This window comes from Monodon monoceros, unplaced genomic scaffold (genome assembly GCF_005190385.1).
Source record: "Monodon monoceros isolate NGI ecotype Baffin Bay Population unplaced genomic scaffold, NGI_Narwhal_1 Super_Scaffold_11, whole genome shotgun sequence".
NCBI lineage: Eukaryota > Metazoa > Chordata > Mammalia > Artiodactyla > Monodontidae > Monodon > Monodon monoceros.
In genome coordinates, this window is record NW_021703767.1 from 70,476,431 (window position 1) to 70,496,721 (window position 20,291).

The 20,291-nt window shown below is 43.9% G+C and overlaps 1 protein-coding gene across 6 annotated transcripts in view; it reads right to left on the reverse strand.

Annotated features, from left to right (window-relative positions):
• SLC12A8 (solute carrier family 12 member 8) overlaps window positions 1-20,291 on the reverse strand; it is a 133,252-nt gene that overhangs the window by 93,381 nt on the left and 19,580 nt on the right. For 4 of the 6 annotated variants that reach the window (XM_029215176.1, XM_029215174.1, XM_029215177.1 and 1 more), the window contains exons 3-5: window positions 19,296-19,442; window positions 14,387-14,578; window positions 5,188-5,419 (exon numbers count right to left, since the gene is read on the reverse strand). In XM_029215176.1, the coding sequence (XP_029071009.1) occupies window positions 5,188-5,419; window positions 14,387-14,578; window positions 19,296-19,442 (571 nt within the window). Of the gene's footprint in view, window positions 1-5,187; window positions 5,420-14,386; window positions 14,579-16,118; window positions 16,237-19,295; window positions 19,443-20,291 lie in introns of all 6 variants that reach the window. The other 2 variants (XM_029215178.1, XM_029215179.1) reach the window with 2 other exon arrangements.

Consider the following 20,291-nt stretch of genomic DNA (forward strand, 5'->3'; position numbering starts at 1 on the left):
GTGCTTGTACATGTATAGAAAATAGACTGGAAAGATGTTCACCAATCTCCCTCTGGGGATGGCAGTGCGAAAATGGAATAAGAGGAAAGAGCCTTCACTTTTTACTTTATATTTCAAATTTAAAAAATTTTTTTACAACATAAAAACATTAATGTTGTCTTTGAAATAAAAGAAAAACTAAAATTTGACAAGTGTATTTAATTTGTTTTCTGATTTTAAAATTAACTGCTGTGGTTTTGAAATGTGTCTGCAAATTCTTTGATACTTCTCCATTCAAAAGGTGGAAACTAAATCCCCTCCCTTTGAATGAGGGCCTAAGTAACTCATTTCTAACAAATAGCTTGTGGTAAAAGTGCTGCTATGTGATTTCTGAGGCTAGATCATAAAAAGGATAATGCATTCTCTCTCTCTCTCTCTCTCTCTCTCTCTCTCTCTCTCTCACTCTCTCATTTGTTCTTGAGGAATCCGGTCACCCCATGACTTGAGGACACTTAAGCAGCTCTCTGGAAAGGACCACATGGAGAGGAACTGAAGCCTCCTGCCAACAACCAATAAAACTTGCCAGTCAGATCCACCAGCTCCAGTTAAGCCTTCATATGTCCGCAGCCCCTGAACCTCATGAGAAACCCTGAGCCAGAACCATTGACCAAGCTATACCCAAATTCCTGGCCCACAGAAAAGGCAAGAAATAATAAGTGTTTATTGTTGTTCTGTGCCACTAAATTTGGGGGTAATCTGTTCAAAAGCAATAGCAATGAATACCTACCAATCTCCCTCTGGAGAGTAGAAATGGGGAAATGGAGGGTTTGTTTTTTTTTCACTTCCTACATTTTTACTTTATACATTTAAGATTGTTTGGATCTTTAAAGTCATTTATATTTAAGGAAAGGGAAAGGAATAAAGTTAGACTTAAAAGTATTTCAAAAACTTTTTTTTCCTGACCTTAAAAATAACACTAGTGAAAAAGGACAAAGTTGGAGGACTGACACTACCCACCTCTAAGACTCACTATAAAGCTATAATAATCATAAAAGAGTGGTACTGGAGAATAGATAAATAGAGCAATAAAACAGAACAAAGAGCCCAGAAATAGGCTCACACAAATACAGGTAACTGATCTTTGACAAAGGAGCAAAGGCAATTCAATGAAAACAGGATAGTCTTTTTAACAAACGGTGCTGGAACGACTGAACATCCACATGCCAAAAAAAAAAAAAAAAATCCAGATATTCACCGTATATTTTCCACAAAAATTAACTCAAAATGGATCATAGACCTAAATGTAAAACACAAAATTATAAACCTTCTAGAAGATAACATAGAAGAAAATCTAGGTGATTTGGGGTTTAGTAGTGAGTTTTTAGGTACACCAGCAAGAGCATAATCCAAGAAAGAAAAAAACTGATGTTAGACTTCATTACAATTAGAAACTTCTGCTCTGCAAAAGGCTCTGCTAAAAGAATGAAAAGACAAGCCATAGACTGTGAAAAATATTTGTAAAACATATATCTGATAAAGGGCTTATATCCAAAATATAAAAAGACTTCTTAAAACTCAACAATAAGAGGACAGGGCTTCCCTGGTGGCGCAGTGGTTGAGAGTCCGCCTGCCGATGCAGGGGACACGGGTTCGTGCCCTGGTCCGGGAAGATCCCATATGCCGTGGAGCGGCTGGGCCTGTGAGCCATGGCCGCTGAGCCTGTGCGTCCGGAGCCTGTGCTCCGCAACGACAGGAGAGGCCACAACAGTGAGAGGCCCGCGTACCGCAAAAAAACAAACAATAAGAGGACAACCCAATTAAAAAATGGGACCTCACCCAAAATGATATACAGATGTCAAATAAGCATATGAAAACATGCTCAATATCATATATCCTAGGGAATTACAAATTAAAGTAACAATGAGATATCACTATGCCCCTATCAGAACGGCTAAGATCCAAGAAACTGACACCACCAAATGCTGACGAGGATGTGGAGCAACAGGAACTCTCATTTGTTGCTAATGGGAATGCAAAACAGTACAGCTACTTTGGAAGACAGTTTGGCAGTTTCTTACAAAGGCAAATATAGTCTTATCATATGATCTAGCAACCATGCTCCTAGGTATTTATTCAAATGGGCTTAAAAGTTACATCTTCATTAAAAGCCTGCATACAAATGTTTATAGAAGTCTTATTCATAATTGCCAAAAGCTGGAAGCAACAAAAGTGTCCTTCAATAGGTGAATGGACCCAAAACAAAAAACAAACTGTAGTACACCTACACAATGGAATATTACTCAGTAACAGAAAGATATGAGCTATCAAGGCATACACACACACACAAACAAAACAAAAGACATGGAGAAACCTTGACTGCATAATGCTTAGTGAAAAAGAGCCAGGCTGAAAAGGCTCTATGCTGTATGATTTCAACTATATGACATTCTGGGAAAGGCAAAATTATAGAGGCAATAAAAAGATCAGTGGTTGCCAGGAGTTCGGGACTAGGGGTAGCGGACGGGGGTGAAATATATGGAGCCCAGGAATTTTTAAGGCATTAAAACTATTCTTTATGATACCGTAATGATGGATACATATCAGTATATATTTGTCAAAGCCCATAGAACTATACAACACAAAGGATGAATCCTCATCTAAACCATGAATTTTAGTTAATAATAATGTGTTACTATTGGTTCACCAATTATAACAAATGTATCACACTGATGCAAGGTTTGATAGGGGAAACGGGTAGGGAAAGGAGAGAGAAAGGATATGGGGACTTCTGTACTCTGTGCTAATTTCTATAAACCTAAAACTGTTCTAAAAACTGAAGTCTATTAATTTTTTTTTAAATAGCACTAACTAATTGAAGGAAAAGTAGAAACAAGGTAATACAGCCACCCATAACCTCAGCAGAAAGATGACCACTGTTAACACTTGGGCTTAGTTCCTTCCAGTCTCTCTTCCGGTTTTTTTTTTTTCAAATCTCTACATGTATGTCATTTTCTAAAAGAGTTGAAATAATTCTGCTAAACCCATTCTGAAGGTTTATGGTCTAGTTTCAGTTTGGATTTTTAACTGCAAAGAAAGTAGCCCATATAAAACACCAGTGATACCAAAAACAGATTCTAGAGGGGCCAGTTACTATGGGAATAATTGAAAATAAATTTCATTTCGCACTACACCCTGGTAATGTACTGACCAGAAGGAAAGAGAAATATTTGGAGTAAGTCAGAAGAGCAGCCAAGAAAACTTCTAATCAAGAAGGCAAATACGACAGCCTATGGAGGTTTCAAAGAAGCCGGTAACATCACCGTGCAATTTAACTACTTATGCTCTTGCAGCAACCATGTCAGCAGGCGGAAAGAACCCAGGCATGAAGTCTGGAGTGTGCTCTCTCGCTCTCTCTCTCTCGCTCTCTCTCTCTCTCTCTCTCGCTCTCTCTCTCTCTCTCTCTCTCGCTCTCTCTCTCTCTCTCTCTCTCTCGCTCTCTCTCTCTCTCCTTCACTGATAGTTTGATGGCCAAACAGCCAGCAGGTCTCTCTCAGGATGTGGGCTGTCTCTGCAGTGTGGTGCAAAGCCAGGAAAAAAATCACTCCTTCCCCCCAGTGGAGATGCTCCAAATGTTCAACAAGCTGCAAGGCTCAGGCTGGACACTGCACTGGCCCTCAGCACTGGAGTGGGCCCTGGGGGCTCCCCGATGTACAGGGGTTAACATTTTAGATGTTAGATCATGGGGCAGTCTGGAGGTTCTGGGGGATGGACCAGGATGCCAGAGGGTAGGGGGCACGCAGGGAGCTCAGATGAGTGACTTTTCCCACAGAAGAATCTTAATAGATGAAAAAGCAATAAGGCCAGATGAGGGTGTACCAACTGAACTGTCACCTTCCTGCAACCAACACTTTTATGAAAGACGAGACTGTTTAGAACACACCCCAGGGGCAGCCTTGAAGGGGAAAAGAAGAGCTGCTATCATAGAAAGACAGTGGTATTGTTCCCACCTCAGGAAAGAGCTCAGCTTTACAGTCAAACAGATCCAGTTTCACACCCACATCTGCCATGCGTTACTACAAATTATATAATCCTCGCTTTCCTCATCTGTTAAATGGGTATAACTGTTCCTCCCCCATGAGGTTATGATAATGAGATAAGCCCTGTGAGGTGCTAGCCAAAATGCCTGGCACAGAAGTGCTCATCCAATACAGCGGCCGTCGCCGCCACCACCACCATTAGAGGTGGCTGGTCTGTGCTCTTGATCTCTTTCCTTTTTCTTTGTTAACACAGCTGGTGGCCCCAGCTCCCTTTCTCTGTCCATATTCCAATGTAGATGCCTAGTCACTATTGCCATAAAAAGACAAAGTACCCGAAGTGTGAAATATCAGGCAGTTATCTTTTTCCTACAGCATCCCAGGAATAGTTCCGTACTCTGGAGAGAAACAAAGACTTTTGATGCCAAATCACCCCAAATCACAAAGCTACAAAATTATGGACACTTTGGGTAACAGCGTCTCAGTCAAAGCATAGGATTTAGGATTAGAGTTGCCATGTATCCTCAAGGCTGCAGAAAATCCAGGGTTAGAATAAACAGTGATTGATTGATTATCAATATATGACACCATTTCCAAATGGTGCAAAAGAATACCCTGCTGTTTATTTTCTTTCTTTAAGCTTAGTTAATAGATTCATATTTTTGTTTTGAAAAAAACTTAATATTGAAAACTATAGACAATCAAACACATACCTGTCCCGCTCTCCCAGAAATGACAATTGTTAACATTTGTTATGTTTGCATCAAGTCTTTTTTTAAAAAGAAATAAAATATGACAGATAAAATTAAAATCTATTTCCTTTCCTACTCCCAAATTTATTTCTTGCGTATAATCACTTTCATGAATTGATCTTTGTCAAATCCAGTTCTACTTAATTCTGGTCTTTATCTAAATTTTCTTGTTTTTTTTTTTTTTTTAACTGCAAGTAAGTAAAAAGAAACATGGGAAATGTGCCCGGTGAAGATGTCTATGTGAGGAGGGGCTTTCTGGCCTCTGAAACTGCACCATGACACACCCCTCAGCTGCTCGGGAACAGCACACACTCACTGCAGGTAAAGGCTATTGGGGGTCGTCTTGCAAACCCAGACCTACAAACATCTAGAAAGCAGTGCAGACCCCCATAAGGCCATCTGCTGAACTCCAAAAGGCTTACCTGGGTCCAGGTGTGTGAAAGAGCCCACCACAAAGTCCAGCGTGGACACGGCCAGCAGGAGCAACAGCAGCAGCTGGAGGCGGATTATCCATTTGACACCTGCTAGGTTAATCCCCAGCAAGGCCAGAAGCACCGCAACTGAAATTCCTCGCACGGCCCAGAGATTCCTGAGACTCAGCAGATCTGAGATGGATTCAGCGAAGCCAGTGATATACATGGCACCTGCAACACACTGACAGGCAATTCGAGGTAGGAAGGGTCAGCAAGAGAAAAAAGCAGCAGGGCTGCCCGGCACCGAGGACCCTGCTCACCTTCGGAATTCAACACCCAGGAACCATCATGGGGGTTAAATGAGCCCTTCCTGCTCAGGAGTCCTGCCTGGGGCCCCCTTTCTTCTCGTCTACATCTCTCCCACCATCCAGAGGGGAGAATGATTGTCGGTGGTAACTAAGATGAAAAGGTTATGGAAGGAAGAAGATGGGATTCTGGGCCAAAGAGACCTATAGAGGCCCCTGTGAAGAATTAAATAGAGAACAGGAGCACAAGGGGGAGTCCCATCTCAAAGCCTTAGAAGGGCACGGAAGCAAACCCCAGTTTTTTCTCTATTTCTTTGCATGTTACTATTATTATTTTTTTGTGTGTGTGGTATGCGGGCCTCTCACTGTTGTGGCCTCTCCCGTTGTGGAGCACAGGCTCTGGACACGCAGGCTCAGCGGCCATGGCTCATGGGCCCAGCCGCTCCGCTGCATGCGGGATCTTCCTGGACCGGGGCACGAACCCATGTCCCCTGCATCGGCAGGCGGACTCTCAATCACTGTGCCACTAGGGAAGCCCTATTTTTTAAATTACCTAAAACTCAGAAATAAGAAAAAAAAAAAAAGTGGGCAGCACGTCCTTCCAATGTCATATGGAACAAAGGCCACCCAAGGACTATCTCAGTGAATGTACTTAGTTCTACTCACTGTTTACTACTGCTTAAATGTATCAAATGTCCCAGACTTAGTAAAGTTACATGTTAACTTATGGATTTTTTTCTTCCTGCAGAGATGTACAGAACTCCTGCCTGGTGGAACAGACAACACAAAAGATTAGGGTTTGTGGTCCTGTAAGATATTAACCAGTTTTGTATCTAACCTAGCAATCTTATCCTTATATTTATTTATGAAATTGCTGAACTAGGAATTTATGGATTTGATCTGTATCCATCGAGGGTCCATACCTCACTTCTCAACCTTAACATTTTCCTGGCTCCTCCACTAATTAATGAGCTAAATAAACCCTTTGTCACATGTTTATTTTATATTTGCCTGAGAGTCATGATGCTACCTCTTAAAAAACCTGAAACATAATTTCAAATAAATATTTGAAAATAACACCAGCCTCATTTTCCATAGTTCCTCAGCCCCCTTCTCTTATCGGGTTGGTCCCTTTACCCTCCCCCAGGGCCAGCAGGGCACTCTCATCACTGTCGCTCTGCACTTGTTGCTCTCTCAGGAAACAAACTCTAGTCAAACCACAGTCAAGTTCCTCCTTTTCCATGAAGCCTTTCCTCATCCCCTGTTTCTGAATAAATACTATGCTTACTGCTGGTACCTTGCAATTAATTATCTGGCTCTGTATTCTATTATTATTTCATGCACATAAGTTTGTCGCCCCCCACACACACCAAGAACGCAAACATCTTTAAAAAAATTTTATGCTGATTGCACCTTCTAAAATCCCCTGCATTTGCTAACTACGTTGCAAACAATCTATAAATACTTTATGATATGTTGACTGTATGAAAAATGCTCCGGGAAGCAGACACCATTAAGTTCTAGTCCATTAATATAAAGACAAGAAGGCTTATACAATTTCTGTGTTTGAGGGGAGCTCACCAAGGAGGCTTCATTCTTCACTGAGATCGGCTCACTTTGCAGCTAGACATAACATCATTGTCGTTATTCCCCAAATTTAGAGTAGGCATTTCTGTCTGTATTTGGGTGAGGGGGGGAAGCCCAATAAATGTAGGGGAGGGCTTCCCTGGTGGCGCAGTGGTTGAGAGTCCGCCTGCCGAGGCAGGGGACACGGGTTCGTGCCCTGGTCCGGGAGGATCCCACCTTCCGCGGAGCGGCTGGGCCCGTGAGCCATGGCCGCTGAGCCTGCGCGTCCAGAGCCTGTGCTCCGCAACGGGAGAGGCCACAACAGTGAGAGGCCCGCGTTCCGCAAAAAAATAAAAAATAAAAAAATGTAGTACTGATTATCGTTTGTACAGGCATCACTTTCCCAGGTGTCTGAGGTCTCTCACATGCAGAGGGTGATGCCAGAACTTGAATATGACTGTTTGCACCTGGAGCTTCCAAACCGATTACTGAAGTAACCCCAGTAGCGCCCCTCTCTCAGGTTTGTACCTAAAATCACTTTTTAGCCCAAAGATGCCAGTAACAAAAAAAGTAAAAGCCCTGGAGGATATGTGACAAGAGCACGGTGGTCAGAAGCATAGCCTATGAAACCAAACTACCTAAGGCCAAATGCTGTGGCTCCCAGCCTTAGCTGTGTGACTTGGGAAAGTGTTTCAACCTCTCTGTGGCTCATGTCTGCCTCTGTGAAACACAGATAATAATAGTACTTACTTCAAAAGGTTATTGTGAGGAATAGAGAGCCCAGAAATAAACCCACACACCTACATTCAATTAACCTTCAACAAAGGAGGCAAAAATATACAAGGGGAAAAAGGACACTCTCTTCAGCAAGTGGTGGTGGGAAAGATGGACAGCCGCATATAAATAAATGAAGTTAGAACCCCTCTCACCTTACACAAAAATAAACTCAAAATGGCTTAAGACTTAAACATAAGACATGATACCATAAGACTCCTAGAAGAGATCATAGATGAAACATTCTCTGACATAAATCATACAAATGTTTTCTTAGGTCAGTATCCCAAGGCAACAGAAATAAAAACAAAAATAAACAAACAGGACCTAATCAAACTTACAAGCTTTTGCACAGCAAAGGAAACTATAAGCAAAATGAAAAGACAACCTACAGAATGGGAAAAAATATTTGCAAACAATGCGACCAACAAGGGCTTAATTTCCAAAATATACAAACAGCTCATACAACTCAACAACAAAAAAAACAAACAATGCAATCGAAAAGTGGGCAGAAGACCTAAACAGACATTTCTCCAAAGAAGAAATACAAATAGCCAATAAGCACGTGAAAAGATGCTCAAATCACTAATTATTAGAGAAATGCAAACCAAAACTACAATGAAGTACCACCTCACAACGGTCAGAATGGTCTTCATTAAAAACTCTACAAATAACGTATGCTAGAGAGGATGTGGAGAAAAGGGAAACCTCCTACACTTGGTGGGAATATAAGTTGATGTAGCCACTATGGAAAACAGTATGGAGGTTCCTCAGAAAACTAAAAACAGAATTACCAGCAATCCCACTCCTGGGCATATACCCAGATAAAACTCTAATGCAAAAAGATATATGCACCCCTATGTTCACAGCAGCATTATTCACAATAGCCAAGACATGGAAACAACCTAAATGTCCATCAACACATGAATGGATAAAGAAGATGTGGTACATATATACAATGGAATACTACTCAGCCATAAAAAAATGAAATAATGCCATTTGCAGCAACATGGATGGATTTAGAGGTTACCATACTAAGTGAAGTAAGTCAGAAAGAGAAAGACAAATAATATCACTTAATATGTGCAATCTCAAATATGACACAAATGAATCTATCTACGAAATAGAAACAGACTCATAGACATAGAGAACAGACTTGTGGTTGCCAAGGGGAAGGTGATTGAGGGAGGGATGGAGTGGGAGGCTGGGATTAGCAGATGTAAGCTATAATATACAGAATGGATAAAGGTCCTACTGTATAGCACAAAGAACTAAACTCAATATCCTATGATAAACCATAATGGAAAAGAATATCAAAAAAAAAGAATGGATGTGTATATGTGTGTATACACACACACACACACACAACTGAATCATTTTGCTGTACAGCAGAAATTAACACACTATTGTAAATCAACTATACAATTTTAAAAAAAGAGAATTTAAATAGCAACAAAAAGAAGAAGAAACCACCTTTAAAAAAAAAGGTTATTAAATGAGATAATTTAGGATTAATGAGGATTAAACGAGATAATTCGTGTAAAGTCCTAGAACAATACCTGGCTCATAGTTAGAGTTGGAGAAATAATAGCTATTGGCATTATCATTATTACTTTATTATTAGCTACTGATGTAAAGGAGACAGTAGTTAGCCATGAATTTCATTAAAATACTTTGTTAATGCTAAATAAATGATGGTAATGTCACTGGAAATTTGCAACGTAAGTTGTAAGTCAGGATTCTTGAAACTGAAGAGACTTACTTTTAAGGGAAAGCTATAACAGCCCAAAATTAAACCACCTTTTCAAAATCTAAGGATTTGGGGGTAAGAGGTAAGGGTAATTATGGAATGTAGGTAGGTAAAAGTATCATAGAGATTTTATATTTGGTATGTGGAGGAGCTAACAAGTAATGTTTTTGTTTGGGAAGTATAGAAAAAGTATAATTATAGCTTCTAAAAGTAGATAATAACTACCCACAGAATGAAAAGCATAGTATCAATAGAACTTCCAAATCAACAAGGGGGAAAATACAACAGAAATGAATTTGAGCCACGTTGGCAAAATATGGAGAAATTTTAAAAATTTCAAATTATCTAGAAAGTAATAAAAAGGATTGATTCTAAAACTTGGGAAGCACATTAATCCTGCATTCAGAAGGGGAAAAAGTATAATTCTAAATGTTTATATTAGTTTTAAAATGCAGAAAAATACATGAACAAAGTATTAACTTAAGAAGTGACTTTAAAAATCATTATAAATAAAAAGACAGTAGGAAGAAGTATTTAATAAAAGGATATATGAAATTAATGAAATGAAAGAAAAATATGAAAGGATATAAAGAACAAAAGCTGATTTTTTTTTTGAGATCAATAAAATACATAAACACCTGGCAACCTGATTAAGAGGAAAAGAGAAAGAGCAAAATTACAGACTTTTAGAGATGAGAAAAGGAATAAAACTACTCTTACATAAGAGAGGAAAAAAATGAATAGAGAAAGAATGTGTCACGAATTAACGTACATCCATATTATACAATACTAAGCAACTACTTTAAAAGCATGGATTCAAAGCATTGACCTAGAAGAATGTCTATGACTTACTGTTCAGTGATAAATAAAAGTCATGGAATAGAGTATGAAATTTGTCCCCATTTTTTTAAAAACAAGCAAGCACTTCAAAAATCCATAAACTCATGTAGATGAGCACAGGGAAAGGTGCTGAAGAGGATGCCAGGCATTCACACTGGTTACTGCAGGAGGGGAGGGAAACTACGTTTTCTTTAAATTATCTCTGATATGCTAACTGGCTACAATGAACATCATTTTGTAATTGTAAAGCAATTTTATAAAGGGAAATAAAAACAAACATATTGAGAGTTTTATTCTGTTTATGCAAAAACTGTATCTGGGCACACTGAGCACAGTGCATCTAGGATGCAAGGCTCCCCAACAGCCGGCTCTCAGCCAGTGAGCTCGGGCCTGGCCTGGGCTCCGGCCTGCCCTCGGGAGAGGTGTGGACAACAGCGGCTGCCAGCCCTTCCCCAGAGCGATCCAACCACCCCGGACGTGGTCTCCCTTCCAACCATGAAGCTCCTCTTCATTGGAAAACATCCCTTTCGATTTGTTTAATGTATGAACCTCCCCAGAATTTATTATATTAAAAAATTTTTTTAATCTGCTCTTAAAGTTTATAATCACAGGCATTCGTTTTCCTCTTTCGTCCTCTACAGAGAATTTCTAACCCTCTGCCACAGGAAGTAGGGGTTGTCACCCGCTATATTTTCAGGGTGTAACGCCTCCCTTCCAGGGCCTCTGTTTTTAAAAAATTGCATTTTCACAATCAGAGGCAATTTTCTTTCCATCTTTGGGTATCTACCTAGAGAGCCAGAGTTGTCCCTCCACACCCCTTCCCTTCTCACACGAAATCCCTAGTTTAAAGTTTGAATCGGTTGGCTGTATGTCCTACATATGTGTTCCCTCCCACAATGCAAACCCCAGGTCCCTGAAAGTTTTCCAGTCCTCCACTGTTTTTACAGAGTCTAGCGAAGAGCAGGTAAGCCATGAATAGATGCTTTTAGACAGGACAGTGCAAGCTGAAGCTGGATATTCTGGTGTCCAGGGTAAGCAGCCCCAAAGAAGTGCTCGGGTGAGTGGGGCAGCGAGTGAGGAGAGACCCCAGTTCATCGCCTCCTCCACTGGCCCAGGGGTCTGACCCCACACTACAGGCCCCGCATCAACGTCTCAGAGAGATGAATGGGGAAGGGTTTGGGAGGATGCAAGGAAATGGAAAGATTTTGTAAGCTTTAAAAATAATTATTTTAGGGCTTCCCTGGTGGCGCAGTGGTTGAGAGTCCGCCTGCCGATGCAGGGGACACGGGTTCGTGTCCCGGTCTGGGAGGATCCCACGTGCCGCGGAGCGGCTGAGCCCGTGAGCCATGGCCACTGGGCCTGCGCGTCCGGAGCCTGTGCTCCGCAACGGGAGAGGTCACAGCAGTGAAAGTCCCGCGTACCGTGGAAAGGAAAAAAAAAAATCATTATTTTAAGCGTCTGTATCTCCTAAACGTTGATGCTCTGGGGCAAGGGCTGGCAAACTTTGGCCCTCTGACCAAATCCTGCTGCCGCCTGCTTTGGGCATAAGTTTGACTGGCACACAGCCATGCCCGCTTCAAACTGTCTATGGCTGCTTTCACACTTACACAGCAGAGTTGAGTCACTGTGACAGAGACCTATGACACCCTCACAAAAAACTAAAACATTTACTATCTAGCCGTCTATAGAAGAAGCTTGCTGACCCTGCTCCGGGGCACAACAGGCCATCTCCTCTGGCAATTACTAAAGACACATGAGTGCATGCATGCCCTGGGATGAGGGAATTAGGGGTAATAAGAAACAGGAATAAGGACCCTCAGAAAACCCAACCACATCCTGGAAGAAAAAGATCTCAAATCAATGACATAACCTTCCACCTTAAGGAACTGGAAAAAGAAGAGTGAACTAAACCCACAGCAAGCAGAAGGAAGGAAATAATAGAGATTGGAGCAGAAATAAATGAAATAGAGGTCAGAAAAAGAATAGAGAAAAGCAACAAAACCAAAAATTGCTTCTTTGCAGACAAACCTTTAACTAGACTGAGTAAGAAAAAAAGAGAGAAGACTCAAATGATTAAAATCAGGAATGAAAGGGAGGTCATTGCTACCAATCTTACAAAAACAAAAAAAAGATTATAAGGGAATCTATGAATGATTATATGCCAAAACCTTAGATAACCCAGATAAAATGGACAAATTGCTACAAAGACACAACCTACCAAAACTCAAGAAGAAACAGAAAATCGGAATACGCCTATATAAGTAAAGAGACTGAATTAGTAATCAAAAGACTTCCTGCAAAGAAAAGCTCAGGACCATATGGTTTCACCACCAATCTCTACCAAACGTTTAAAGAATTAACACCAATCCTTCACAAACTCTTCCCAAAAATAGAAGAGGAGGGAACACCTCCCAACTCATTCTGTGAGGCCAGCATGAACATGACACCAAAACTAGACAAAGATATCACGAGAAAGCTACAGACCAACATCCCTCATAATATATAGGCAAAAATCCTCAACAAAATACTAGCCAACTGAATCTAGCAACATATAAAAAGGATTAGCAGCCACACCCTGATTAGAAAGCCCACCCAGCTCAGCTGCAGAAGAAGCAGAGGCATGGAGAGGACCCTGACCAGAGGGGCACCAATGTTTCTGGCTTTTCTTAGTAAGAAGTTTTTTGATTACTAATTCAATCTCTTTACTTATGTAGGCGCATTCTGATTTTCTGTTTCTTCTTGAGTTTTGGTAGCTTGTGTCTTTCTTTGTGAGCACCTTTTCTCCAAGTCACCTCACATACAGGAGGCTTCCTCTCTCTGGGAGGCAGGGGGGCCCAAACCTCAGCGCTGGTCCCCTGTCTGTGGTATCTGCTTCAAGAGTGGAGCTTTTTGTCTACCCAGAGAGCAGGGAAAGTGAGGACTGCTGTTTGTCCATCTTGCAGCCTGCTTGGCTATAAAATAGCAGAGAAGTGAAAAAAAAAATCGATATACAAATCCCCAGGGTAATAAAGTAAACTGACAGTTTATTACTCACCTCCAAACTCCCATGCTTAAAGATCTTTCTCCATAAAGGCAAGTGGTTTTTAAGAGTGCACTGACCATGTGTCTGCCTTCCACACATCTCTCCTACACACACACACACACACACACACACACACACACACACACAGAGCTTTGTGCTGTTGGAGAATCAGATGTATTTTTGCTACAATACCCTGCCCCTGCTGCTTTAAAAATAAAAGAAACAGACCGACACTTTCTTTGAGGAGACTCTTGTACTCTTACTCAGACAGATTCTTTTAACTGTTTTTTCAGCCACCCACCACCCTTTGCACCATCATTAAAGCCTTTTTCAGTCCAAGAAGTGCTTACAAAGAGCTGCTTCTTAATGTCCGCATTTGCTTCCTCAGCATTAGGTCACCGTCCCTGTGTTTTAGCTAAACACGCTTCAGTACTTCTCCCTACTCAGTGGTTTTCCGAGGGCCTCCATCCACATTAGTATTCTCCTTCTCAGACAGAGCATCCACACAGGGGCTTTCAGCCTCCCTGTTCAGGCCATCAAGCTATCAATGCGTCTAGAGCTCCGGTTCATTTGAGAGCAGCCTGCTTCTAAGGAAGTCCTTGGCACAGGCAAAATGTCCTCTTTTCAGTGTAAAAGTGCCCCCGGGACCGGGCCACCCAGCTGCCACCCCGGCTCCGGCCACTGCTGTGCACTCCCCTCCCTAGAACAGTCTGTAAGGATGGTCCCAGCCCAGACCCAGCTCCCTGGTGGAAGCAGGACTCCAGAGGCAAAGGGGGTGGAAAGGACGGAGCCCTGGACTAAGGGTCAGGGCCCTGGACTATGAGCTTGGTTCCACTATGAGCTCCCCGCAACTGCCCACTTGCCTGTCACCAGGTCAGGGGGGAACGTGGATGAGAAGAAGGTGGCAGAAAGCAAGGCAAGGTAAGCGATTCCATTGGCCAGTGGCCTCACCTGTCCAAACACGTACAGCAGCCCGATGGCGCCTCCGGTCTGCCCACCGAGGACCGCCGCGATCATGGAGTAGACGCCGCCGGTGCCCACGTCGCAGTGCTCCCCAACCCCGATGCCGGACAGCACTGTGACCAGGGCCACCAGGGCGACGAAGGACACCAGAAACACACCCACGAGCACTCCCGTGTTTCCCTGCAGCGGAAGAGCAAGGAGCCAGGTCAGGGTTAGGGCACGGAGGGAGCACTGCCCACCGCTCCCACGCCCCCGGGGGTGGGCCCGCTGGACAAGGACAAAGGGCCACAGGAGTAAGGCCTGGAAGGGATTCCAGATGAATGTAGTGTCCCTGCAGCAAACTCTTAAGAGACTTCCCAGCGCCGACAATGTCAAGTCGAAGCCATGCCATACCCTCTTGAAGCCCCTCCTGGTCTCTCCCCTCTCCACCTCCCCAGGCCCCCTCATCCCTCTGCCGACAGCCCTCCCCCAGACGCACGCGGCGCCCCAGCGTGAAGTCACGTGCCCCCTTGCCCCCACACACACACCCACCCACCCATGCGGATCCCCTGCCTGGAATGCCTTTCTGCCCGTTCCTCTTCCTTGGCAGGTTCACTCCAACGCATCCCTCAAGACAGGGGTTAGAGTTTCCTCCTGCAGGAAGCCGTCCCTGGGAGCCTTCCTCTGGCTCCAGTAGTACCCAGGACTTAGTGCTTATCACAGCACTTATCACACTGAGTCTTGTTCCAAAGCCCGTCTTTACCTCTGGGCTGCCAAGAGAGCAGGATTAGGTTTGGGGGTTTTTTTCCTTGCTTTCCCCATTTCTCTTTCATTTGTGTGCACAGCACTCTTGCCGCCCATACTGCATCTACTCTCTTCTCGCACTTCTGACATTTAAAAATGCTTATCACCTGCAAGTTATTTGAACGTTTAGAAGTTCACTGCATTGAAAAATTGGTTTATTTATATGAAAGACCTTTTATAAATGAGTAGCGAAGCATGGGGAGGGGGGAGGAAAAGGGGTAAATATTTTATTTCTATTTTGACATCTACTGATATTTAGATGGAGGTTGGAGAATGAAGTGGGATTATTGTATTTGTTAATCTGTTGGATTTTCAGCTGAGAGTAATGTCATACCAAGCAAAATTATGATTCTGTTGATAGAGAAGGGGAAAAACTGGATCTAAAGTTCGCCACGGTAGACTATATGGGACCTAAAGAATTAGGTTATATTCAGTTATGCTTTATTCAGTTACTTATTTTGCTGTTTTTATATTTTTAATGAACTTATATAATTACTATTTTCTTCCTTTGTTCGTGCTTTTAAATTGTCTACATGGGATAATTTTTAAAAGTCTGTACCAGTCTTTAAGTTTTCATACCAAAATTGCCACTTTAACGTTTTCCAAATTATAAATATGCTGCCAAATTATTCTTTAGGATTAATATTTTCTATTTAAAAATGACTTGGGCATGACCTCTACTTATTTTAATTTTATGCTATCCTCTAGAAGCTCTACCTTATTTTTGGCATTTCACATTTACCTTTCTTTCCATGTTCAAATATGATTTTTCAGGTAAAACTAATGTCAGAATTGAAAAGGAGAGATCATTTTAGGACAAAAGGATGTATTTGTGTGGTGGCAGCCTCAAAGATGGTCCCAGTGGTCCCCACCTCCTGGCATTCGTGCCCTTGTGTAATCTGCTCCCCTTGAGCGGGGGCTGGATGGAGTGACTCACTTTTAATGAGCAGAGCCCCGCAGAAGTGATGGGATGTCACTTTTGAGATGAGCGTACGAGAAGACCGTGGCTTTCATCTTGGGCACTTGCTCCCTCTCTCTCTCTTAGGTTGCTGGCCCTGGGGGAAGCCAGCTGCAGTTACTGAGGCAACCCTATGAAGAGGCCCACGTGACAAAGCCTGACAACAACCTCACAAGTGATCCTGGAAACAGACCCTCTGCCAGCGGAGCCTCCCGGTGAGAGTGCAGCCCTGACTGACAGCTTGGCTGCAACCCCATGAGAAACCCTGAGCCAGAGGCACCCAGCTAAGTTGCTCCTGGATCCCTGAACCACAGTAATGACAAGATAACACATATTTGTTGCTTTAAGCCGCTAAGTGTTGGGATAATTTCTTGTGCAGCAATAAATAATTAACACAACTTGTACATCACTTTGGGGATGGGACTGACACTTCTAGATAGCCATTTCTCAAAAAAGTCACCCAGCGAGAGGGTTAAGAGGAGGCCCTAAGATTTAAGAATAGAAATAGAGAGCGCTTACCCCTCTCTCCTTCCACCGTTCCACAAGCAGCCCCTGCATGAGGCAGAGCCCAGGGGCCCAGGCTGTCAGTGCCAGGCCTTCCTCTGCCACAGCAGTCAGGTTGCTGGGCCTCCCCTGGACACAGGCTGGAGAGGTGCTGGGCAGTGGGGTGGCGTCCGGGAAGGGGAAAAATCGGAGGTTGATCCCAGAAGCCTGAGAATGGCTGCCAGGACAAGGCATCTGAGCTGGAGGATTTGTGTTTTTGGAAGTGGGGGCCCCTGTAAGTTTGGGAGGAGTATGAGAGACACCCACACCAGAGAGGTTGCTAACCTTGCTCCAAGCTTTCCACACATTAATAAAGAAAACTTTCAGACCCATCCTGGCTATGGCTAAGGCTGAACCCTGAGCTAAGGGCCTGGGTACGGAGTAGAGCAAGAGCTGAGGAAGGTGTGGCCTCAACCAGGCCTCCTAAGAGGACTAAGAACCCCACACACCCCACAACAGTGAAGCTTCATCCCCTGGAATTTGCAGATGTGACGGTTAACTTTATGTGCCAACTTGGCTAGATTATGGTGACCAGTTGTTTAGTCAAACACTAGTCTAGAAGTTGCTGTAAATGTATTTTTAAGATGGGATTAACATGTACAATCAGTTGACTTCTTTTTTTTCTTTTATCTTTTGGCCACGCCACGTGGCATGGGGGATCTTAGTTCCCTGACCAGGGATGGAACCCGCGGCCCCTGCGCTGGCAGCATGGAGTCTTAACCGCTGGACCGCCAGGGAAGTCCCACAATCAGCTGACTTTAAGTAAAGGAAATTACCCTCCATAATGTGGGTGGTTCTCATGCAATCAGTTGAAGGCCTTAAAAGCAAAGACTGAGGCTTCCCGAAGAAGAAGGAATTTGGTCTCCAGATTGCAACATAGTAGTTCTGCCTGAGTTTCTAGGTTTTGGACTCAAAAAACTGCAACATCTATTCCTACCTGCATCTCACTTATCCTACAGATTTGGGACTTGCCAGCCCCCAAAATCATAGAGCCAATTTCTTACCATAAACACATACCCCTCTCTCTCTCTGCCTCCATGAGATGATAGAAAATAAATACAGCCGTCCCTAGGTATCCACAGGGGATTAATTCCGGGACTGGTCTTGGATACCAAAATCTGTGGATGCTCAAGTCCCATTGTCAGCTCTTCCTATCTGCAGTTTCCCTTCCACGGATTCAACCAACCGTGGACCGTGCAGTACTGTATTATTTATTGAAAAAAACCTGAGCATAAGTGGACCGTGCAGTTCAAACCCATGTTGTTCAAGGGTCAACTTGGTCTCTGCACCTGGTTCCTAGCACAGAGCTCCTGAAACCTTGTCATTTCTTAAGTGACAAGAGCACTAGAAGCATCTCTTGTTCTAACATTTGTCTTTGACCCCATCCCTGACACGGGGCTCCTAAAACCCTTGTAAATTCCTAAGCGATTAAAAACACAAGGAGCATCTTTTGTTCTAACGAGGTCACTGTCAGTGGGCTGCTGGATGGGGGCTGGTCACCAGAAAGACCAAGCCGCGATTAGAAGCTTGGAGTTTTCACCAGCACCACCCCCAACACACATATGCACACTTCTCTAGAGAGGGGAGAGGGGCTAGAAATGGAGTTAATAATTGATCATGTGTGATGAAGCTGCTATAAAAATCCCCAAAGAATGGGGTTGGAAAGCTTCCAGGTGGGTGAACATAGCCACATACCAGGAGAGTGATGCCCCCCGACTCCACGGGGACAGAAGTTCCTGCTCTCGGGACCTTTGCAGACCTTGCCCTAGGTATCTCTTCATCTGTCTTGATCATAATCCTTTAATAAGCTAATAAACATAAATAAGTGTTTCCCTGCTGCTCTAGCAAATTAATGGAATCTGGGGGGGGCGTGGGTCGTGGGAATGGGGGGGGTCGTGGGAACCCCGGATGCACAGCCTCGGTCAGAAGCATAGGTGACAACCTGGACTTGTGATTGGCAGCTGAAGTGGGTGGGGGCAGCTTTATGGGATGGAGCCCTTAACCTGCGGGATCTGATGCTCTCTCCAGGTAGTGTCAGAATTGAGTTACATTGTAGGACACTCAGCTGGTGCCACAGAATTGCTTGATGTGGGGAGAAATCTGGCGACCAGCAGTGTCAAGTGAAGTGTTCCATGTGAAAGTAAGGAGAAAGGCACGGAGGAGAACCATAGGTTTTTACAATTTCTTCTCCCTCTCCCTCCCCCTCCCCTCCCCTCCCCCTCCCCCTCCCCCTCTCCAGGCAGGGCATCAGACGAGTTAAAGAACACCGGGAAAGCTGGAGAGGGTCACAAACTGGAGGCAAACTTGCCATCAGCCTGCTCTCTCTGACCCACCTCTAGTCCCACCCACAATGTGCCCTGACTTCCGTGCTCATATTCCTGTAGGTAAATCCATGGTGAGGCTTCCACAGGAACCTCTGTCTGAGGCCCAGGTTCTCAGGATTCTCATTTAAAAAGCAATACTAGCTACTCCAGGTACTTGATCTTGTTCTGTGCTTCCGGAGCATCAGTGCTTCAGGAATCTGTTGACTACACTGTGGAATACCCAAGGGTGACAGAGCTTTCCATGCCCCAGGCCCACAGGAGGCTCCACGGCCACCAGCTCATCACTCACCACCAGCCAGCCAGTCCTCAAGAAAAGGACAACCCCAAAAATGTTGATCATGCAGGACGTGAACACACCATCCCAGGTCCCGAACAGCACTGGTTCCCATATGAACAGCTGGATCTTCCACCAGGGCTGGGGCTGGGCCAGAGCCTCCTGAAAACAGGGCACACAGGAGTCAGCTCAGCAGCAGTGGGGAGGGCTGGAGCGGGGAGGGAACGGAGGTGGGTGCTGGGAGAACTCAGCTTTAAAGCTCTCCTGTTGGGCCATGCCCTGCAGGGCTGTGTGCATAGCAATTCCTGCGCCATTCGCAGCCCAGACGAGCTGTTCAGCAAACTCGGTTCCCTTTCCTTCCAGCCACTTGGGAGACTGCATTTCCCAGTCTCTTTACAGGCGGTGTGGCCACGTGACTGAGTTCCAGCCACTGGGATGCGGGTGAGCGCGGGATGCTGGGCTCCAGCTCTGACATCGGTCAGGAGCTCCGGGTGACGCCATCCTCCCTTTCAGTCTCTCCCTTCCTGGTGGGAAGAGCAGCTTCCAGCAGTTACTAATCTTTGGGGAACCTTCCTTTACTTTTACCTTTTTCTCCTCTGGCCGTTCTAACACTTCTGTAATGAATTCTATGTATTAAATTCCCTCTGTTGAAAAAATCTAGGGCAGTTTCTGTGTTCCTGACTGAACACTGGCTGGTACGGTGATCCCTAAGTGCCCTTCCATCCCATACCCCAGGATCCCAAGGCATCATTTGGCAGTCGTCTAGAATCACAGGCTAACAAGTGGTGAAACAGATGCTTTCCTCATTTTTCCAATTCAAAAATAACAAAGGCACTTACAGTACACTCATACAGAAACTCTTTACTAAAAAGACTAAACCTTATGGAAATACTAAAAACGATCTTAAACAAAATCAGTAGCCACTCATACGATGAACTGCTCCTGCACAGGTTGAGTAATTAACCTAAATTCAGACATCACTGGACTCTTCCAATGGCCTCAAACTACTGC